General features: G+C 37.6%; 1 protein-coding gene across 1 annotated transcript; it reads left to right on the top strand.

Moving 5' to 3' along the window:
- The first annotated feature begins 1,801 nt into the window (after positions 1 to 1,801).
- On the top strand, positions 1,802 to 22,460 carry LOC131689358 (uncharacterized). Its single transcript, XM_058974387.1, has 5 exons — positions 1,802 to 1,943; positions 20,661 to 20,728; positions 20,798 to 20,998; positions 21,068 to 21,196; positions 21,257 to 22,460. The coding sequence occupies exons 1-5, from the start codon at positions 1,914 to 1,916 to the stop codon at positions 21,990 to 21,992; spliced, it is 1,164 nt and encodes a 387-aa protein (XP_058830370.1). The 5' UTR covers positions 1,802 to 1,913; the 3' UTR covers positions 21,993 to 22,460.
- Positions 22,461 to 24,286: the final 1,826 nt, after the last annotated feature.

The following is a 24,286-nucleotide window of genomic DNA, read 5'->3' as shown; positions in this document are numbered from 1 at the left end:
GTGCGACACCGATAGCTTGGTGTCGATTGAATGCATACGTTACGGCTTGATGCTAGCAGAAAGGGAGAAGAATGATCGCATGGTCATTCTAGGCGAGGATTTGTGAAGAATTGTTTCCCGGCGTCGGCGGTAAAACATGATGATGAGTTATGTTCTACCATAGACCATGCGGTAGACTTGGGTGCAACGCCCAACTGCTACTTAGCAGAAGGCAAAGAATTCTTTACATTTCCTTTCGATCATGTCCATATGAGCCTGCCTAGTCCTAGTTTTCCGTTCTAAGTTTATAACTGATTCGCTCTAGAATACCTATCCGTCTTTCAATTTCATTGCTTTCGTTTCTCTTAGTCTCAAATTTGCCGAAAATAGCCAACAAAATCGATACAGCACTCTTGTGTTCCTACTACCCAATTCTCAAACGAATATTGATATCAGACTAGCTCGCACTTTTAGCAATACTCCTACGGCCGGTTTAAATTTTTTCCCTATTTTGTACAGCCTTTTGTTCTAGCCACTCCATAGTGCAACGATCCGTTATTTATAAACAATGAGACTGATCATCTACATGTGTATTCTAATAACGCGTACGATTCCGTGGCACAACACAAATCACGGTAGATTACTAGAATAGAAGTATTTATTGTCTATTTCCACAAACTGAACTGTGATGATGCGCTGTACGTTCATACTGGAAATAAAGTATTCGTCCAGAAAACCCGATATGTTGTCTTTCGCAATTTTTTTACAACACCTGGAAGAGCACCAACGCATTGTATTATAATCACCATCAGCAGATTAGAAAAACTGGACCTGGGACATGCCCATAACTTTAACCCCACGGTATGCGAAGAAATAAATCCATTTCCATAGAGATTCACTAGTTAGAGATAGAGCAAAGCCCATAATACTCCGACCGTGGCTAAACATAAGTCCCTTTAGTCAAACTCGGCTTTCGGCACGAAGAGATACCCCATCTCAGGGACGCCCCGTATTGTTAGTCGCCTCTTACGACATGGTAGCAGTGGATCTATATTCTTTGCTCGAATACTTCGAGAGATTTCAGTTCGCCGGATACCGCACGGCTTAATGCTGTATGTACCATTTTCATATGTCATTAATAGGACATTAAATGTCTTGAAGCAATTTGTTAAAGAACTATTTGATTTTGTTATGTTATCCGTTATATAAATGTTAGGGATATGAGTGTGCCAATTCTGTGTCCACCAGTGTATAAACATTGTCCCAATTCTACGTGCTAAATTGATTAGTGATTATAAGTATATAAGACTCGGCCTTCCTTGCCTCGGACAAAGTTTTGAAAGATTGAGTGAATTCTATGCATTTCTCACATAAAAATGTAAAACTTTTTTTTCTGAAAGAACAGTTATGTTGCTCCACCCTAATGATTATTTCATTTGCAGTTCGAATAATGTTCAATAACTTTGGATAGATCAAATTTAGAGTGCTTCGGGTGAGTTGATTTTTGAATATGTTTCACCGATTTGTTACGAGTAGCAAAGATGATTATGTTGAGTTTAAGAATTTACTAAAACCCAACATAATAATGTGGTTGCACAGACGGTACCCGATATCCCAAAACGAATCTCAATTGTATAATCCATTGGTAGTTCCGGCAACGCGCCATCCGGCCAGGTGGCCACATTCAGCAGCCTGAGTTTTTTAGGAGTGCGCGAGAAAGAGAGCCTCAAAGAAAGGTGAACAGCCTACGAGAAATTTCTTCTTCTGCCATCTGTTTCTGGTGTCCGTCGTGCGCTAGAAAAACAGTGCTCTTTCAGATTCCGAGCCGAACACAACTGGCTGCGCGTTGATCGTGTGTTGTTTCGCGGGAAAACCTTTTTCCCAGAAGTGTAGTCAAGTTGCATCTTTAGATAATTAGCACAACTAAGGATTAAATGGATAAAATGAATTATTTAGTTTTCCTGGTAAGCACAGTGACCTAGAAGAATGGTTGTGTAAAGTATTTATCGCTCGTTTCATGATTCTGAAGTACAACGGTATTGGTCATGCGACAGTTATCTAGAGCCATCAAATATCTTTTTCAAATAGATATGCAAATAACGTTCCACTTTCATCAGAGACTGTGAAAATGATGTTACAGAGCTTCCCCTAGGTTTGTTTTGCAAAATACTTATGTCAAGAGTGAGAAACAGTACGGACTACACGGAACTGACGACGATAAGTGAAATGTGTTTCTAGGTCATGGCAAGTGAGAAACTGTTATTTTATTTGAATCGACTTTGTTGTATCGTGGAAGGCAAAAACACTGATTCACCGATCAACCAATAAAGTTGCCAACCTGTGCCTAAATTAATCCCATTGGTGAACGTCATGCACGAGGAATGCCAGAAATAAATTCGGAAAAGTGAAATTTAATTCATTCCTGTCGTTTTTTAGCCGCATTTCAAACCAGTTTGTCTGGGTTCGTCACTTACAGATTGAAATCTTTCGTTGCAAATCGAGGGATAAGTACTGTGACGGTTAATGAAAGCGGTTCGCATGCTGGCTTGTTGTCGGTATGCGAAATGATCACTAAGACTTATGACAGGTTATACATAGCAGGCCTGAGAGGAGTGCTTTTAAAACGCGCACTTTCTCTTAGCTTGGAACAAGGCCTAGGTGAGCCGCGAACTGGATTAGTGATCCTGTTTATGTTTCATGTACGGATGATTCGGCTTTACTGTTGAGTGTTGCATTTTGGGAAGTAAAGCATTACAAATTGATTTTTTTAACTAAACAGCATGCGGACATGGTGTAGAAATGAAAACATGCGTTCGTTAGATTAAATATTTATAACTCGCTTAATCAGTTTATGATATCTACTAATAATTTTAAAAAATCAACATTTATTACTGTGGCTGAAATTTACTTGTTTCAGCAAAACGAAAATTGACTAACCCAAATTTAACCCAAATTTGTTCTAAGTGTCACGGCCACTACTTCTAAGAAAAATCTGACAGTCTAAAAAACAATGTTGGCACTTCACTTGCTGTATTTGGGAAAATGCCTTTAATTGAAAAATCTGGAAGAATGATACGTTTCATTTTTGTCCGAAAGTTGTAAAAACATTCTTTACTTGATTCATTTGACCTATTGACAACCGTGGGTCTCTAGACGCTTCTAGTTAGCTAATTATCTTTAACGTAACATCAAATTTGTTATAAATTAACAAACAATAATTCACGAAATGCTGAGATATGATGACTATGTTTAACATTTATTTTTACATGAAAGATGCACTTTGTATGCGTACATGCCATACAATCACACTTGTCATTTTAAACAAACACCATTGTGGAGTGAAATTACGCGATATACGAAATTTAACGTCATCTAAAATTAAAATCCAACGTAAAAGTATGTCATTTTCAATGGTCGTATATGTTAGGGTCAGGACATGTGCATTTAGCGGGTTTTTTCGATGGGTGTAGAGATTGAAGGATAATATTAGAAATATGGTGAAAATAGACACAACGCCCTCTTTGATATCACTAAGAACTGAAATGCGTAGAACTCATATGTGTTAAGTTCTGCGAAAGACATCCGCTAATTATGGAGATTTTAACCCTTAGTGCTTGTGCGACCACCCCTGGTTGCTACTCCGTTATCGATCGGGACTAGCTGAAGTTGCACAGGGAATCAGTAGATAATTATGCTTGGGAGTAGCGAAACATCTTTCAATGTGCAACTCCTGGTAATTCTACAGTATTTTTAGATCAATACCGGCGCCGGCCAGGCCGGAACGTAGATCGCGGAAGGAAAGGGAAGGAATGGTTAGTCCGATACTTGCTTTTGCTAGAGGCCGTATATACTACTGCGCACTCCACAACTATCACGGGAGGTGTTAGTAAGAGTATAGAAGTTGGATCTACTTCTTCTTTACCGACGCCAGAGAAGCGATTCCACTACCTGAACTAGATATCGATCCACCAATTTCATGGACGGGGGACCAACGGCTTTACTTCCCTACCGAAGGAAGACGTGACCACAGATTTTTTCACCTCAGAAAAATCTCAACGACCTCGGCTGGAATTGAACCCAGGCCAACTGGAATGAGTGACGGTCACGCTTACCACTCACTTAGTGCTTACTTTAGTACACTAAATGACGTTGGCACGACTTTGGAAGAATCGATCATACTTATGAAGTAACACTTTCCATTCAATCACCTTGACCTTATTTTCTTTGGATGGGTTAACTTCCAACGAAACTAACCCCTGTGGTGGAAAATATTGTCGAAAAAGACCGATAGTGTTCAACTAGGATCTGTTTACAAAATCGAAGAAATCGTTTTAAGAGTTGGCCAATATATTGTTACACTAAGAAATTTGAGCTGTATCGAAGTACATGGCGAATAGCGAATCAAAGATTCTTGGAATTGTCGCACATAAGTTAAGCAGCTGGGAAGTGATGATCATGTTTCCTTTTTTCATGTAGAAAGGTTATGCGATCACTAGAAAATTTCGTCTTTTTAATCGAGGCCCGGAGGGCCGAGTCTTTTGTACCAATCGACTCAGTTCGTCGAAATCGAAAAATTCAGTATGTGTGTGTATGTATGTATGTAGGTGTCAAATAAACTCGCCCATTTTTCTCAGACATGGCTGAGACGATTTTAATAACATTATATTCAAATGAAAGGTGTAGCATCGCCATAGGTTGCTATTGCATTTCATTTGGATTGGAGTTCTGGTTCTGGAGGTACGATATAAATTGGTACCACCATGATGGGCAAATGATACAATACATATTAAAAAGACAGTCCCACATTTCCATAAACTGATATTGAATTTTATTCAAATCTGACTTTTGGTTCCGAAGTTATAGGGTGGTTAGTACGGTCACATAAGAATTTCGCATATAAACTGTTGCAATCGTACTAACTCAGAGGTTAAAAATCTTTTGAAATGGACATCAAATTACTTTGCTTCGCAGATCTAGATCACTGATGGCCAATTAAAGCTTCTTTGAAGTTATTATCCATAATTGACAATTTCGGAACTTCCGGGCCTTGGCTGTATTCCAGAAATGAAGTCACATCGGTTATTTGGTGTTGCCTGAACCGATTTTCACAAACCAAGTGTCAAATGGTCGGTGTTATGTCAGATCGGACTAAGTCGCAAAACATAAAAAAATAAGATAACGATAACACCGGATAAAGAATTTTTTCAGCTACATTCGACTTTTGCCAGATTTGAAATATGTAACCATAAACAAAAATTATTGCAAAAAATAAATCTCAATTATAACGTAGAGGATGCTACGATTCAAACTTTAAACCCGTTTTTCTCGAAATCAATATTTTGTCACTTAGTCCGGTCTGACTTAACACCGACCAAATGGAAGGTGTAGCACGTGGTTCTTTGTTCATCAAACCCTCCTTCCCCTTTTTTTCCAAAGGTGTCATTGGTCACATTGACCACCACGACTGTCCCGGCCTAGTTTCCCGATTAACAAACTCACATCAGTTTCTCGAATGAAAGGGATTTTATCCCCATAGACTGCTATAAAATTTCTAAGGTGTCGTTCGTTTGATTCCGGAAATATAGACTGCCTCGTCCGGTCACATATGAAATTGCCATATAAGCCGGAACATTTTTTAATGGGGAGTCCACATGAAATTGTATTTTTGATGCCAAATATCTTCAACCCTCAAAAAGGCAGGGGGCTCAGATGCCCGGCTAATAACAGTTCTGTAGTTTCAATTAACTTATAATTTGAAAAATAAACGATCAAGAGTTTTTGGGCTTCCGATTCTCTCACTGATAAAATGACAAAAAAGCGACTGTTGATTTCATTGGGTCGTAGGAGCGATGCTTCTTGAAATCACAATTTTAGCTTGCCTTTTTGAGGGTTAAAATGCATTAAACGTCGAGATTTGATGTTAACTCAAACAAAAAAATTGAGCGTAGATCAACTTTTTGGGGGGCTGATTTTGCACCTTTTTTGTCTTTCTCATATATACGAAGGCTATGCAATCATTTCAAAAATCGACTTTCCAACAGGACCAAGCGTCGTATACCATTCGATTTAATTCGTCGAGATCGTAAAATGTCTGTGTGTGTATGTATGTGTGTGTGTCAAATTATATAACTAATTTTTAACAGATATGGCTGAACCGATTTGCACAAACTTAGATTCAAATGAATGGTGTAACGCTCCAATAAGCTGCTATTGAATTTTTAGTTGATCGGCTCCCGGTTACGGAGTTATGGAATGAAGCTGAAGAGTGTGGTCACACAGCAAATTCTCATATAAACTGGTATCACTATGATGCCTGAATGATGTAATACATATTCAAAAGGTTTCAACATTCCTTGGATTTGCGGGTTTAGACCACTAATGACCAATCAAATTAGTTTTGTCCACATTGGCAACCTATGACGGTTCTTGATTCCCCCGGGGGAGTTCCTAAGCTAATTCGGTGATGACTGGACCAATTTTCACTAACCTAGTCTCAAAGTGATGATATAATATGCAGTTGGGGATTGCACACCCCATCAACTCTTCCCCTTCCTTTCTCTCACCACCTCCCACTCTCTCCGCCCCATACTTTCTCACTCCCCCCTCTCAGACCAACCTAACACTCGCATTTCCTTCTCTCACCCCGTATACCAAAATAAATTCGGTGGTTCTGGACGCATGCTCCCTCTTCCTCTAATCATCCTCCCCCTCCCCCTTCCCCACAATCCCGAGCTTCAAAATACATTAGCAACAACAGAACATTGAACTCACGCTGATTAAGCTAATATTTATGTTTATTTCAAATGTGTCAGCGTCGACATGTAGCTCATCAGATTCGTGGCTGTCGTGCACTTATATATACTTACCGAGTGTAATAAAAACATAATTGACATTTCCACAATGTTATATTGAACGTACCCAGCTTTTAAATCATACTTTTGGATAAATGAGAAAGGAACAATTGTACCACAAGTAGATTAAAGCAGATTTTTCTGCGTGAAAACACTCATGTTGGGGGTATCGCTATTACGAAATTTTAGGAGCGATTGGTTGCTCCCCGGATTATTGCATTTTGTGTAATGTTTGGAAATTAGTGCGGAAAAATGTACTTTCACGTCTCTGTTCATACAGATGAATATGTCACTAAAATTAAAAACCAATGCAATAAAACAGTAGTCAAGAATGTTATCAATAAGTTTACCGAAAACTGTACGTTGGTGGATTTTTTTTACATAAAAATGTTATTACAGTGGAGACCTGATTTTATCAGCGCCCTATTTTATCAGCCCCAGATTTTATCTACCCCCGATTTTATCAGCTTTTTGATCCGATTTTATAAGCTTCGTATGACAATTGATAGTTTGATGGGCTCTAGCAGACGAACCAAGTTCAATTCGAGTAAATCCTTTCTTGGGCATATATTTCTTATCTTAGAGATCCGGAAAATGCAAAAATTAAAAATATTTTTTTTAAATTTTGCACAGTCAGACCCCCTTAAGGGGAACTTAAAGTATATAATCAGAAAAGGTGCAAGGCTATATCTAAGGAACAAAGAAGAATATTTTAAGGGTTCCGGTTTATTAAAAAGACAGAAAAATATATGTCCTGATTTTATCAATGTCCCTGCTTTATCAGCTTAAAATTCGCCAAAGGGCTGATAAAAACGGGTCTTTACTGTATCATTATAAGATGGAAGGGTTAAATTAATCTCAGTAGTTTATTGTTTCTGTCAACACTGCTGCAAATGAGCCACCACCACCTACGTTTCACTCTTGATTGTCTCAGAACATGGTCATCGCAGAAACTTAGAACTAGGTAAGTTGTTAGGAAGTCAAAAATTCACCCCACAGTGAGATTGAACCATTCTGATATTATTCATACCGTCGTGTGGGGTATCTTTGCGCACTTTTCATCAATTTTTCAATTTGGCGAATTATAACTCCTTTAATAATCAATGGATTTGTATCATATCAGCACAGATTTATAGTCATCGTGTATGTATTATTTATGCCAAATATGAGCAGAATTGGTTCACACATAAAAAAGTTGTTCATACAGCAATCAAAAATATTTTTTGTGGACTAGCTGGGGGCTACTTTGCACACTTCTTGAATTCGATATAAAATAAAAATTAACCAGTTTTATTTACTTTCATTGAAATATCATTAATTTATACTGATATCAGAGGCATCACGCATTTATCGCATTTTCTAAAATAAAAGATTCATTTTAATTTAACATTTACAACGTTACTTGTCAGAAAAACTTGAGTGGGTAGAGACTGCAAATTGTTTTTCGTATAGAAAAAAGGAAAAGGATGAAAATTAGCAATATCAGTTTATTTCTAGTATGTCAGAATAGGTTTTTATGATCATTTAAAGATTTTTTGAATTATCGATTATAAAAATAGCAATTATAAAAAAAGTGAAATAAGGGGCTATTTATGACGTATATTTGAGTGCTAAATTGATAGCGTAATTAGTACACAAGGCCACGTTCTCAAGTTATGCACTTTTTTGTCAAGAATTCTGAAATAAAGGTTCGAAACAGTTTTTTCACGGCCAAGATCACATTATTTCGCAACCACCAACTTTGGAGGTTCAATGTCTTCAAAGAAATTATGCAACATAACACAGAGCATCTCTTGAAAAATAAAACAATTTTGATATTTACATAATTACTGAGAATAAATTCAAAACATTATTTAGAGGCTTGGTATCTTCGGTAAAGTTGTTGATAATGATATTAAAAACAACTTTTTAAAGACACAAAAATCTTGAAATGCTCATAAAAACCGATCCTTACATACTAAAAACAAACAAAGAACGCCATTTTTCATCACACAAAAACCTTCAAATGCTCATAAAAACCGATCTTGACGTACTAGAAACAAACGGAAAACGCCATTTTTCATTTTTTTCTTCTTCTTTCTGAAAAACAGTATGTGGTCTCGGTACACTTAAGATTTTCTGTTTTGTTGAGCAGTCTTATTTTACGAGCCTCCAATCACTTTTATCGACCCTTGAAGTGTTGTGTTTGTTTTGGTAAACAGTGTTAAGAAAAATGACAAAATGCATATGCAACATGTTTAAAAGACATGGCTCTACAAATGAGCGACCGAAAATAAAAGTCGCAAGAATAGAACATGCTTCGCGAAACCCGTTTCAAACATATTAAAATATAAAAATCGAAAATAAACTTCAAGCATAAAAATCGGACAGAAATCCTTCAGCATAAGAATCACTTAAAAAGTTTTCACCCATAAAACTCGTCAAGGATGAACCTCCAGTATAAAAATCACTTTAAAATAAATAAATCGCTCGTAGGAGCATCCGTATATCTTGATGTTCAAGATTAAAAGTCGGCTAACAAAAACTACTTTGTAAGAATCGGATATATTTCTTTCCGGGTTTTTTACTGAAGGTTTTTTATCCGACTATTACCAAGAAATGTCCCAGTCCGATTTTTATGCTTGAAGTTTATATCCGGTTTTTATATTCTAATATATTTGAAACGGGTTTTACGAAGCATGTTCTGCCCGAATAGAAATGTACACTAACAAAACCATGCTTTTCACTGTGACAGTACAGTAATTTTACAATAATTTACAGTAAGTTTTAGTGTTATGCTACAATACAAAAACAATAAACTTTAACGTTTTTACAGTAAATTTTAATGTAAAATAGACTTTTACAGTGAAAAAGGGGGGTGGTTATGTATCTTAACATTAAAAAAATCAATTTTTCTCCATGCATTTTTTTCTCGAAAACAGTAAAATTTAATGTGAATGCACTGTATCAGTTTTTTGCTGAACAGTGAAATTTATAGTTACATGAAATTTTATTGTAAATCTACTGTAATAACTTGGCATCGAACAATGTTGAAACAGTAATAACTATAATATTTAATGTTTTATGATTGTTTGTAGGGTAAATGCTATTGTAAAATTCTCTCCGGGTGTCCTTGCGACTTTTATTTTCGGTCGCTCAAATGTCAAAGGTATAATAAAACTAATAAAAGCGCGTCTGTTAGTAAATATTGAAAAACTAAAGTGTGCAAAGTAGCCCCACATATCCAAAATAGCCCCGCACGACGGTAACATATTTGATTTTGTTCAATCAATTGGTCTCAATTAGTACAATTCTCATAAATAAATCGTCGTTCATTCGAGATATTATCAGGAATTACTATTAGACTTGTTTTTTGGGGCTGTGCCAACGTAAGGAGTGAATTATTATTAGCATTAGTGAAAGCATTGTTTCAACTTTGTAATGGCCCAAAGTTTGTTTGGAATCATTCTGCGAAGTAAGCATGTTACGCGATTACTGATTATGTTACTGATAATACTTTCTGATTTGGATTCTAACAAATGAAGGCCTATTTATGTGTGTTGTACCACCAGACCATGGTGATTGAGCATATGCAAACATAGAACTATCCGTGACCTATATCTGAACAAAAAGTCCCAATAATCTAGAGGAAAGTTAGAGAATGTATTGCAAGAACAGGAAAAAGAGATTTCACACTACCTAAGGCCAGTTAGATATCAATACTTCTGAAATTGATGGAAAAACTACTAGACCACTATATTTGAACGGAGCACTTATCGAAAGATCCGTTAAACAAGAACCAGTTTGCATTAGAGCACTCCAGGTAGAAGCTTGGCGTATCGAAACTAGCGAAAATTTGATGTATCCAAGCGAGCAGAGCTTCTTGTTTTGGAACTACGAGAACGAAGTATTATGATCTTAGTTTATTTTATTTATGAAATTTTTGCAAGCAGTTGTGATCACTAGACTAATATTCTGATTCAAAAGAAATTGTGGTAGCTATTATTTAAAATTAAAAGTATATTCATAACCAGTCAATCCACAAGATAGTACACATTGTTGTTCTCAGATTTAAACCCCATTGAAAGAATTAGAAAAATCAAACACATTAGCACATTGCTGACTAAAGCACTTCTATTTTCACCAGCTCCGATAAAAGATAGAAAACATTACAAGGCGATTTGTTTTTCATTTTAAAAAATACACTTGAGAGCTTCAACATTTTCAAGCGATGCCGAACTTTCTTCTTTGCTGGCATTGGTTGCCAATTTATCTAATATTCTCTTGTCGAGACTCTACCTAAAGAGCTCTAGTTTGCATGTCAAAAGGGCAAATCTACGAAAACAGTCCTACATACCTTAGTGTGACATTTATTGAGAAATCCCTCGATTACAAAGAAATAGCAGTTTGCGCTTTTCTTGACGTCGAGAATGCTTTTGATAATACGCTCTACATAGCAATTCACAAGATTCGGGCAAAAAGGGAAGTGGAAAAATCGATAGGAGACTGGATTTTTGCAGTGCTCAAGAGTCGAGAGATCACAGCCACGGTGGGAGAAACGAAAGCAACTATAGGTCTGTTCCAGTACCAGGAGAAACTGGAAGTACTCCGGAGAAAATCGTTCCTGTACTCTAGTCTTCTCTTTTTTCTTCTTCTGGTAGCAAACAGGAGTAAAAAGGAGCAAAGATTTTTTGCTCCTGTTTACTCCGGAGTGACTTCCGTGTACTGGAACAAACCTTATGTATAACAGCCAATAGAGGTTGTCCCCAGGAAGGGGTGCTATCACGCCTGCTCTGGTCACTAGTGGTGGACGATCTTCTCAATGCTCTGACTGAAATGGGTTTCGAAACTGTTTGATATGCAGATGACATTGGAAAACATGAATCTATACTAAGCGATCGGATTCAAGTGTCTCTGAATTTCATCATGACATGCTGTTCCAAAGAGGGATTCGACGTGAACCCTGCAAAAATGGTCATTGTACCGTTTTCTAATAGGAACAAAACTGAAGTTGGTTCCCCCAACTCTCAGTGAATATACAATTAATTACGCAGAAGAAGCGACACACCAAAGTGTTACCCTAGACAAAAAAATGAGTGAGCTGACTAGCTCGGAAATTTACGGACCAAGAATTAAAGAAGCGGTATCAATGGGAAAGTGATCTATGTATATAATAAAAAATATATACACCTGCTCGAAGGTGTGCATGAAATGAAACTATAAACATGGAAAAATCGCAATCTCAGGGGGCAATAAGATTGTCGAAATGTGAGTCCAAACTTGTTTGGGAATGCATCACATCTTTACGACAACTGGCAACTAGAAATAAAGTAATGATGTGCTGGGTATCAGGCCACCATATAATCGTCGGTAACGACGTGGCCAACGAATTAGCCAGGCATGGTTCATCAAACATGTTGGTTGGGCCAGAACTATTTCTAGGCATATCTACCTGTGCCATCAAACTAGAACTTTCAGCTTTGGTAAGAGACCGACTACTAAACGACTGGCGTAACGTAGTCGGTGATCGACAAGCTAAGAAATTCCTATATCCAGATACAACGAAACGAGACAAAGACCCGCGCGCAAGGCGGTTTGGGTGCTGAATTACTTTTAAAAATTTATCAACTTCCTGCTCAGGAAAAAAAATCATACTCGAGCTGTGTTGGCACATAAAATGTCATTTCAGTTCGATTACTCTAGGAACAAGTCATTGAAGAAACTAAGGAAGAAAGCTTGCGAGAGGGGCTGGAAAGGGATGTAAGTCAAGTTGGTCGGCATCTCTAGATCGGTTTACGTTTCGACAAGTTTCGCTCTTAGCAACAGTCGGGAGTAGAGCAGTTACACAGTAAACGTCGGTCAGCGAGCTAGCAACGGGAGCTAAAGTGGAAAATCGGGATATCATTGCCTGGAGAAATTTCACCGCCAATGATCTCTCCGTCGGAGTGGTAGACTGGACAGCTATATAGCTCGCGAAAATGGGCATCGGTATCGGGCAAATTACCGCCGCTGAGGAATTATCCACACCATCAAGCAGATAAATAGGAATGAATAGCTCCAAGAAGGGTAAGAAACCCTGCGAGAATGTTTGTTAAGAGATGTAAATCAATGTCTTAACAAACACCTTGTAAATGTCTACACCTCCAGTAGATACAGAACACTAGATTAAAGGGCGAACACGAAATTATTGCGATACCGAAAATGTCATGCCAATTTTCTTATAATGTTTAAAATCAAACCAAAATTTTAGGGTAGTTTTATAGATATATTTACTTCAAAAATCAAAAGAAAAGTTAATCGATGGAGCCTTGAGTGTAAAATTGTACGCATTTTCGCTTGATGCCCTCCATCAAAGTCTTTACAGTGTCATCCGGTACCAGTTTCTCAGTTTCTTTTTCCATTTTCTTAACATGTCCTTCTCGTATTTGACTGTCTTCTTGCTCTTCCGAAGTTCCCGCTTCATCATTGCCCAGTACTGCTCCACTGGACGCAGCTCCGGACAGTTTGGCGGATTCATGTCCTTTGGAACAAAATGGACAGAATTGGCCTCATATCACTCCAGGACACTTTTAGAATAGTGGCATAATGCCAAATCTGGCCAAAATAGCGGAGCTTCGTCGTGCTGCTGCAAGAACGGCAAAAGGCGCTTAACGAGGCACTCAGATTTGTAGATCTCGCCATTTACTGTGCCCTTTGTGACGAAAGGCTCACTCCTCAGTCCGCACTAGCAGATGGCCTGTCAAATGAGATATTTGGAGGCGAATTTCGACATTCTCTGCTTCTTAAATTTGTCGTCCACATAGAACTTGCTCTTGCCGGTGAAAAACTCCAACCCTGGAATTTGCTTAAAATCGGCTTTTATATACGTTTCGTCGTCCATCACACAGCAGCCATATTTTGTCAGCATCTTCTCGTAGAGCTTCCGTGCCCGAGTTTTAGCCGTCGATTGCTGCCGCTCATCGCGGTTTGGGAAGTTCTGTACCTTGTATGTATGTAGTCCAGCTCTCTTCTTTGCATTCTGGACGTAGCTCTGCGACATGCCGATCTTTTTAGCCAAATCACGGCTTGAGACGTTGGGATTAGCTTTATTCAACCGCTTCACCTTTCCCTCCGTCTTTTTGTTCTCCGGTCCCGGTTTTCTTCCAGCTCCTTTGCCGTGGTCCAACGTCAACCGCTCCTGGAACCGCTTCAACACTCTGGAGACGGTTGAATGGTGAATGTTCAACATTTTTCCCAACTGCCGGTGCGACAGGTCAGGAAATTTCAGGTGTTTGGAAAGAATTTGTTCTCTCGACTCGCGTTGGTTCACCTCCATTTTCGTTGAATCGAAAAACACGACTTCGAGTTTGACAGCATGTAAACAATACACATCAAAGAGAAAGTGTGCAAAATTTGGTTGATTTTTACCCAATGGTAAAAAAGTTATGCCTTGTTGAATGTGTCGCAATAATTTCGTGTTCGCCCTTTAGGATTGTCGCTGGCATCAGTGGTAGGAACATTATTGTTTTGATTCCGGGATATACCTGTCAAATCGGCCAAATAAAAAAAAATAGCAAAAAAAACAATCCTCTATCGTCGTTCCATAGCGACTAATCATTTTTGTTTATTTTGGCCAGCAACACAATGGCCATTCTTGGCTGATGTATTTACACTAAATGCACAAATTATCTAAACCTGTACTGAATTTTAATTAATTTTCATGTCCCTGTGCGGTATATACAAACTCTTTCAATTCATAACAATAACAGTCGAAAATTTACACCGAAAAAATCGTTATATTGAATATATCCATTTCACACATAACTTTTTTGCAATTTGTAGTACCACATAAAAATTATCTGTCACGCATAAATATCATATGAAAACTAATGAAATCAGAATAGTATGCCACATAGAAATTTGTTTCATAGTAGATATCACATCATTTTTCTGTTTACCTATCGTTTATTCTACTGTAAATTTAATGCATTGGACATCTTCGGTGTTGAATGCATAAAAATCACAGCAGAATTAGCGAGACTGAAATGAAAAAGGTAAACTCTGCATTTTACTAATTTGAAGTTCAACTAACCGGTTTGTGGTTATAAGCAGGCCATATTTTTCTGCGTGTACCAAAAGTGCGGACCAAAGACTTTTGCTAGAGAGACTTTCGATACTTTGACAGATATATACCGAAAGCAAAACAAACATGTTCCGAGACGAAAACAATGGGAACGCCAGCGACAATCCTAATCTAGCGTTCTGTATCTACTTCCGGATTTAACGAAACATGCCCATCTGATTATTTCCCACCTTTCATCGATCTCATAAGGTCTGTTCCAGTCAGAGATGCCAGGTTTGCAGACAAGTCTGCAAATTGGCAGACTTTTAATTTAAGCTGCAGATTTTTTCGATGATGCAGATATTTGCAGATTTTTTAGTTTGGTTGCAGATATTTGCAGATTTTTTAGTTTGGTTGCAGATATTTGCAGATTTTTGGATATAAAGGCTTTTGGTTACACTAGGTTTCCTGACATTTTTTGTTCTTCCCAGACTTTTAAAATTATTATCGCAGACATTTGAAAAAAGTACCTGGCATCTCTGGTTCCAGTACCAGGAGAAACTGGAAGTACTCCGGAGAAAACCGTTCCTGTACTCTCTTCTTCTCTTTTTTCTTCTTCTGGTAGCAAACCGGAGTAAAAAGGAGCAAAGATTTTTTGCTCCTGTTTACTCCGGAGTGACTTCCGTGTCCTGGAACAAACCTATATATTAATGGATGTTTCTTGCATGCAACAGTTCGAGAACTTTCCATACACGCAGAAGAATCAGGTTTTTGTTTCTTCAAACTTGTTTGTTCGGTTAAACCTCGCCAAACATATGATTACGGCTTAAATGCCAACTGTCAAAATTCTCTTTGAAAGGAAATTCCGAACAAACCGTTTCTCGCCCATCACAGATGTTGGTAGTAAACAAAAGAGAAAAGTTTTCTCTTTCATTAACTGCTATGAACTGTGTTTAGCCAGTTAATGAGAGAATTTTGACAGTTGGCTTTTAAGCCGTAATCATATGTTTGTCGAGAAACTTATCATGATTTTTTTGTTTCAAACGAAATATTCGTTGAAACTACTGAAAAGCCAACAAATGAATTAGTTGGTAATTTCAACCAAACAGTATTGATTGAATCAAACCTGAATCTTGTTTGTCACTATATTAAACGGGAAAATAGTTATTTAAAACCAAAATTTGTTTATTTTTACAAATTTTTTTTTCGCGTGTAGTGTTGGCCTGAGTTTTTTCGTCGACCTTGTATGCAACGAAGCACTTTTTGTCGAGTACACTTTTTCCACTTAATTCGTACACTGCGTTCGATAATTTTGACACAAAATCACTAATTTGTTATCAGACAACTTCTTTTTCGACCACAATTCACTTGCACTAATTCCCCAATCAAAACAACTATTAAAAAACTATTCTTAGGAATCGAATGTATTCAAAAAATCGAAGGTACAGAAGGAAAAATACAAGCACGTCTATCGAAATAGGTGTGCCGCTGTATTTTATAATCCAAAAACTTTCTGCCGTGTAGGGTATGGTTCGTGTTATTTTATTTGCAATGAATCGATGCTAACGTACTCGAACCGCTCCGACATACGCGTTTGGTTCTAAAACTGTGAAAAGCGCAACATAGTGCCTTATACGGCATAGTTCGTTAAAAACAAATCGATGCAAACGAAAACTGAAAAAATACATTTCGATACCAGTAGAGAGAAGTGAAACGAAATTCGGAAAAAACGGATTTTAACTCCCGTGAAGATTCATCTCGCAGAAAGTAACTGGCCACTCGTTTGTCTGAACTCATTTGAACTTTTCGATGAGGCTGAACAATGAACAATGAATTTCACCGGAGAGACCGCGAGCGCGTGTAAACCGCGGCTATATTAGCAAGGCAAATCAACCAGCAAAAATAAGGTTTTGAGGGAGTCGGACATCACCGACCGCAGCAGAAAGTCTGGCCAGCAGTTAGGAGTCGGGCAAACAAGCTGCGCTTCTTTCGTTCCTGTATTAAAGTTTTTCCGATGCGATCTGCACACATATGCAGTGGTGAGCAGTCATGCCGATGGAATGGGTGAAATCTAACCACGAGTCAGTCGTAGGAAAAAATGGGCCAGTAATATTAAATGCCCACATCCTCTTGGATCAGGTGTGCACCAGCGGTTTTTGCTCAGAAACAGCCAAGTCAGGTTGAATGCTTCAACCAGAGCACACTCCTCAGCGGTCAGTAGTGTGCAGGCGGATATTCATACCGTAACCTGATATGCGCTATATAACCGGGATGCGTGTTTATGAGAGAAGCATTTTGCACATATGATAGCTTCGTGTATTGGCTTCGGCTGGTTGCATGTTTCTCTTTTTACCGTTTGAACTAGATCCAATATCTACACCGACTGGTTCCTCCTTGATATACTTTGTTAGATTGAAGACAGTTGCAGCTGTCTGCAGATTTACAAATATAGGGCAAGAGTTGCGGATTATTTTGAATGGTATCCTTCAAAGTTTAGCTAGTTATGAACACATAATCTTTTTTCGGAGCATACTCACTTTACTTATAGGAATACGGTCGTCAGACTATGAAGTGCATGACGAATGTAACTAGTAACTTTTCCCAAAACAGAAACCTTTTGCATCATTTGCAAGAGCAATTTATTGCAATTGGGTCATTTGGCCATATGATGTTTTTGTTATTTTTTTCCGATGCAGCTAACATCAAAGATACATACCCAGGTAACCAATAAGCATTAGTGTATGCAGTAAAGTAGCGTAAAATTTGCATTTCGGATGCTTCTTGCCGTATGTTAGAATTCGTTATGCATAACTGTTGTTAATCAGCATTCGAAAAACTGTTTAAAAACTTCTTGCCACTAAGCAGCATTCTGAATGCACAACAGCAGTAAAAAAGCATTTTCATGGCACAGCAGTAATTTAGCCGTATATTTTGCCAAAAGCGACTTTTAAATAGCATTTAATATGAATTAAGTACTTATCATGTAGTCGTTAAGATGCATTTAGCATGCTTATTGGTTACTTGGGTAGCCAAATTTTAACGAATAAAAAGTATTTTTTATGGTGAATTACTTCGGTCACACCTTTCGTTGAACTACATCGAAAAATAAAAAAATGTTAAATATTCTCCGACCGGAATTATCTTGTGGAGATTTTTTAAAACTCGTGACGCTTTCCGCGATTGAGTAAACACTTCGGGAATCTTGATTTTGATGTAAACTTTTTTTCATCACGGAACATCAAAAATGAATTGCTTATTTGAAATCTTTGGCGAACAAAATCCCGCGATCAACTTCCCGATGCATTTAATTACAAAACCATTGACTATGCGCCGAAATCACGTATCTATAGCAGAGAGCGATACCGACCGCTTCCACTAGGAGAAATTTCGCCCCGACACCTTGAAAAGGTCAACGATCGCAATGAAAACGAGTTTGTGTTCGTCGGCAATCTTCCGACATCGCGTGCGGATATTGATCTTGATGGATTAATCGAACAATTAATAGTATACATACTTACTTGATGAAAGCATGGGCTTTTTTGACAGCGTGCAGCATCGCGGTAAATGGATTGGATGAAAATAAGAGTTGGATGTTGCCTGAAGCGGTTGATTACTACACCTTGCACTCATTGTAGACCACAAAATGTTGTTTGTCATGTAATACATGGATTAACTCTCAATTTTCATCATCATGTTGTGTTTACGTTTCATGTGAAAATTTGAGCTTTTCTCTTTCCATTGTTGGACACAAAGGAGGAGGTTAATATAACATTCAATTTCAATAGACTTTTGGATTTAAAAAAAAGCTATTTTAGTCCGCCTAATGGTTTAATCATGCTACTTGATGCCTATTGGTAAACTCAATAAAACAATTGATGACGAATTGTCATTTCGACCGTGAGCTCGATACCCTCTCATGGTTTATAACCAATAGGAATCTTCAGGGGAATAAAGTTTTCGAATGTAGATTTTTATTGTGAGTTAATAATTCTCGAGTACATTTTCAAATAGATCTATTGTGCGTCTACTCTCTAACTGAAAACGGTCGGTTAAAACTGGGATGGGAATCGCGGATACGAAAAAACTTAACGTCAAATGTAGCCAGAGAGAACCATCAGACTGTGACGTTGTGCAAAACTAGATGGAAGCTGTTAAACGAAAAGCCCGGAAATTCGCGTTCGCTACAAAGCAAGCTTTAGTGAATATTTTTTCTTTATTCCTTATGAATTGAACTTGTAAAAGAAATATAATTTGATTTTTTTAATAATAAGTCTTTTTAATTTACACACTATTACTATTCTTGTTTGACTAATTTTTGATTGTAGCACCCTGTAATTTCGAGAATCGCGTTTTACTAAATAGCGTCATCTTTGAAATTACTTAACCGATAAAATGCTCATTTTTGGAGTGTATTTATAATATGAAAGGAACTGACAATAATAAATTCGGCTTAGTTCAAAGATTTTATTATTATTTACATAAGCTGTTTCACAAACTTTTAATTTTTCACTCGCCTGACTGGTAAAGAAGAGGTTTCACTTTTACTTTTTTGCGGCTCTTTTTATTTCTTCGTCCTGGAGACCTTGGAAATTTCTTTTGTTCTTCATCCTCGTTGATTTCGGCCGCCCTCCCTGGAATTTATGCAGGGAAATGTATGTTTCGCCGTCTCGTCAGTTACTAGTACCAATTTGGAGCGAATGTATCTATCTCTATTTTTCTATCTAGTATCCAAATTAGCACTAGTGAGACACTGAATTCAAACATTCATACGTCAAATGTGAACGCCTAAAGCAACTGCCTAGTCCCGGGCAATGTTCCGGGAAGCAAAGACAAAAGCTTTAGTTTAATGATGAGAAAGTGAAAAAACAACTGTTGTTTTTTGGTTAGGGAATAGTGCCCGGCGTTTGATTCACATGTAACGTGTGACTGTTTGGATTTAATGTCTAACTAGTGCTAATTTCGGTACTAGTTTAGTTTCTGACGAGACACAAAAATCCAACTTAATCGTGGGTTTGCATAACAGTTTTCTATGAGAAATATTTTTAGAATGTTACAGAAGTAACTTTCATTCATCAGCTTATGAGGGTTGTAGTTTTTTGCTACATCTCATTTCGTACCATCAGATCATCCAATGGAGTTCCTACATTTATAATAACATTGCATTAGATTTTCTCATAATATCGCCATTTGTCATTTCGTGTGGTACAGGAGGGATTTATTTTTATTAAATTATGTTTATAAGTCAATTTTAGATAGATTAGGTCAATTACTATTGTTTTTGGCGTGAATGAGAAAATCTTCTCCATTGGAAATCGTCCATCACTTGTCGAACAATGGTGAAGATTAGATCAAATAAGTTTATTTGGAGGATCGCTTGAAATACCAAATGACGATACTATACCAATATTAATTCTTCAAAAGGGCTAATAAGATTTTTGTAAACAAACTTATTTCGCTCATTATTCCTCTGCCAAGTTGAATTTCATACAAAATGCACATGAATCAACATATTTACCCTTTGTAGAATCAATTTCAGATGTTTTCTGTGTTGAAATTATAACCAGTTAAGAGAAATAGGCAAAACAAAAGTTTGTTTACAAATCTTATTAGCCCTATTCAAAAGTTGATATGGATATGCAAAAAGACATATGTAAATGTAGGAAGTCTTTTGGATCCAATACGATTTGCAACAGATTTTTTTTCAGACAAATGAGAAATGATTTCTTCCTCGTATAGATGTTTGTAGATAGAATAATTGATTTGTCTCGATACACATATAACAGACTACTGTTTGCTTACTATAATTACAGTTACTGTTTGGATGCCATCTTTTCGCCAGAGCAGATGATCTGCTCGATTCAGAGGAACCACCTGAGGGGTAATAAGTTCATTCAACTACACACATTCCAACTGTCTTTTATTTAAAGATCGGCTTACATATCCATAGGTACTATGCCTTCATAGAATCGCCTTCTGCTGTTCCTCCGAAAGTTCGATCACCACCGTACACCCACATCAATATGGATTGTAAAGATGCCACTAATGCGAAGCCCTATGTATCTGCCAATAACCTATGCGGTGATTTGAACAAGGGCAAAATCCCACGGAATCCCATGCGGCAAAGTGTTCTCGGGGAACCTTATCCATTGTAAAGCATAACTATCAGCATACATAAGTGTATCTTTTAATGATGTTCTATTTCTGGTTTGTTTCTCAGTGAGCTCATAAGAAACCAGACACTGAAGTTTTTGTCAAAAACTCTACCAGTTCTAAAGGCTGATGATACACTCCCTAAGGTCACCCAGATATTACCGGAGGATCCCGTGGATCAATTTGACAACAATGGGTGATAAAAGATAAATATAGTGTACTGTTTCCGTTAATCAATGATTTTTTTCTGTTACAGCATTGGTCGCCGAATGGGGAAAGTCATGCGTGTGAACGAGGAGCGCAAAGATGAAGAAGAGCCTCGTATAGCTAGAAAGTTCTGTGATGGAGGGGGTGTCTTTTGTGCCCTGTATCGAGCTATTCAAGGAGAGCCTCTTAGCAGTAAACTGGTTGCAGAACGCCGCGAGGAAATTTCTAGTGCTTATCCGCCTCCTCCTCGATTCGAGGGACCTCCGACTCCATGCCCGGCCAAGGTAGAGTACGCAACGCCGGTATTCGCTAAGAACTATCAGGGTTCCTGGCGCTATGTTGTTCAAATTCCGTATGAAGGATACTTCACCCAAACTGTCGAAGTGACCCGTTGTCTCCAGGCTCGTTGCCATTACCTGGATGGTGGCTGTTTGTCTTCGCCACGTTGGGTTAGTTTGTTGGTTGCTGAAATTTTTTATCCTAACGCCGAAGATTCAACTTCCACATCCACGACTACGGCCCCATCAATTCAAGACTTCCAGGCGTACCAACAGTATCTGCAAAAACGAGCTGGTCTTCCGACGGCTTCCGAGGGGGGATCTTATGAAAATACCAGCAATCACGCTCCCCGGAAACAAGACCAGCACTGTGACGGTCATGATGAAATTGGATGCTTCCAGGTGCGACTGTACTACGATTGGTTCCTGATACCTGGTTCGTGTAAATGTTGGAGACCCGACTACTTTGCGAAGTATGTACGAAAGCGACCTACTCCTGAGTTGTAGAGAGCCGTTTTCGGTGCCCCTCAAGGAGCTGTTGTGAACGAGTGTTGAATGGACTGCAAATTTATTTATTTATTTATTAATTTGTATTAGCTGTATAAATGCTAGAGCGTAAAGCGATACTCAAGTTGGAGCTTTTTCGGGTATAGTTTTGGAAGGCACACATTCGGCACACTGCCACCTGACGTGCGCTGGAGTGTGTTTATCCTCTTTGTTTCTACGCAGCAACATCTCTGTCCTATCGCAATCTACTTTACTGGTTTTGGTTTTACGGGAAAAGCAATCATCACAGGGCGTTTTCGCAAGCACCCCATTGAGCCGGATTTATTTTCAGTTCTGAAGTGATCTGGGAGTATTACTGGCCACTGATCTGAAACAAGTTATGCGCTCTTTATAAGATGGTATAGAATAAGCTACGCTAGTTTATTTTGGAATGTGCTCTAGGGAGTATCTAGAATGAGTATGATTGAAAAGCAATAAAATTAATTTGTAAATACATATTTTTAACATATACTTCATTGTATTCTTTTCTAATCGGATGTATATGATGATTTCCGTGGTATATTTTATTACCGTTTTTGGTACTTTTAATACAAAAACCGATTTAATCTTCCTTAAAGTGAAATGAGACATTTCTTAACATATCACTGTTGGATCATTCATTGGTTTGCAAAACTCATGCGAAGTATGTTGAACACAGGTTCTAGTCCTGCACGAATGAAACCTTCAATGAAATGAATAAATTATAGAGAAACAATAAAACTGTTGAAAGTTAAAAAAATATGAACCAAAAAAATGAAAACGAAATTATCGATTTCATGAAATGTGTAGTATGATTAATACAAATCAAATTAATACAATTAATAAATCAAATTAGTCCAGCTCATTGAATGAAAAATTAGTAAATTTCAAGTAAAATTAACAAATTGGATCACAGTTCGGTTTCTCATCTTACTCAGTTCAGAAGCGGGTCTCAGAAAATTTTTAAAGTTTGAGCGAATCCTATACATTTCTTTTGTAAGAAATGTAAAACACAAACCTGACCGAATTGTAGACCTAATGATACAGTACATAACTGTAAACAGATGTGTATATATTGGATCTAGTAAACAGCTATTAATATTCGTTTGAGACATTAGCCAACTCAATATATTCCTAGATCAATACTCCGAGATATGAAGTGAGTTTTAGAATGCATGAAAAAATAGCAAATATGGAAAACACAACATGAAAATTAAAAGACAAAAGAATAATATAACTAAACAAGTGACTTATAATGAATTGATATAAATAGAGTGACGGAAGCAGAAGATCAATGACAAGGTCGTTGAAGTTACAAGTACGGGAATTATTTTTGGAAAAATAATTGAAGAAATGGGGACAATAAAGTTGGAAAGACCCTACCAACAAAAGACGAAGGACATCATGAAAACCAATGACAAATGAAATACAGAAGGAAGATTAACGTATAGTACGGATACGCAGAACACTTGGGATCTACCAATATTGCAATTTACGTGGCGGAAGGTAATATGCCAAAGCAGTGGGTAAAAGCTTTTATTTAATGGAAAGTGAAGAAAAACTATAATGCATAATATGAGTATGACAGCTTAACCGATAGCCGTCAAAATTTATACATAGTAGGTATTTGTTATGGAGCGTGTTTGTGTGCTGTTGGTTAGGGATTATCTGCCCGCCAGATGGCGCTTCGGAACAAATTGTGTTTTCTTCCTATTTCGTTGAAAGTCGTAGCAACGCGTCGTGGGTATTAGCTAGTTTTTACAGAAAAAAACACTTATAATCTCAATATAATTTGAACGCATCCTGAGTGTAGTAGATAATGGTCTTAGGGTAACTAAATAGGAAAGTTAGTAGTACAATTTAACAGTGTATTCACATAAATGTGATATCGTTAGTTTTTGTCGGAAGTGAATTGATGAAGAAAAGCAATAATGAGCGAGAAAGCTAGCATTGATTTAAGAGAGACTGAGATAGTGAATGTTGAGAGTAATGAGTGGAATACGTCTGTCGATTAATGCACCATTCCTACAGAGAGAGCGAAAACGGTGTGATTGTGCGTATGAAACGGAAAGAGGAATAAAATACCAACAAAAAGACGCAATAGCAGTTGTTAAAACTGAGTTCAAGCGATTATTCTGTTGGCTAGTGTTGACACGATCGCACGCATTTAGTTTTCGGATATATTGTGAGCAGATAAGGTAAACGTCACGACACTGAGATACTCTGTTTTGAAGCAAAAAAGTTGCAATTTCCCAAAAAAAAAAGCGCACAACAAT

Source organism: Topomyia yanbarensis, chromosome 3 (genome assembly GCF_030247195.1).
Source record: "Topomyia yanbarensis strain Yona2022 chromosome 3, ASM3024719v1, whole genome shotgun sequence".
NCBI classification, from domain to species: Eukaryota; Metazoa; Arthropoda; class Insecta; order Diptera; family Culicidae; genus Topomyia; species Topomyia yanbarensis.
The sequence above is the reverse complement of the archived record's forward strand: the minus strand, read 5'-3'. Positions and strand labels throughout refer to the sequence as shown.

What these genes read in the sequence shown, in the direction of transcription:
- LOC131689358 (XM_058974387.1), top strand. Translation starts at nt 1,914, where the DNA reads ATGGATAAAATGAATTATTTAGTTTTCCTG. An exon ending in TGAATTATTTAGTTTTCCTG is followed by an intron (nt 1,944 to 20,660) that starts GTAAGCACAGTG and finishes CTATAATTACAG; the next exon opens with TTACTGTTTGGATGCCATCT. An exon ending in CTCGGGGAACCTTATCCATT is followed by an intron (nt 20,999 to 21,067) that starts GTAAAGCATAAC and finishes TTTGTTTCTCAG; the next exon opens with TGAGCTCATAAGAAACCAGA.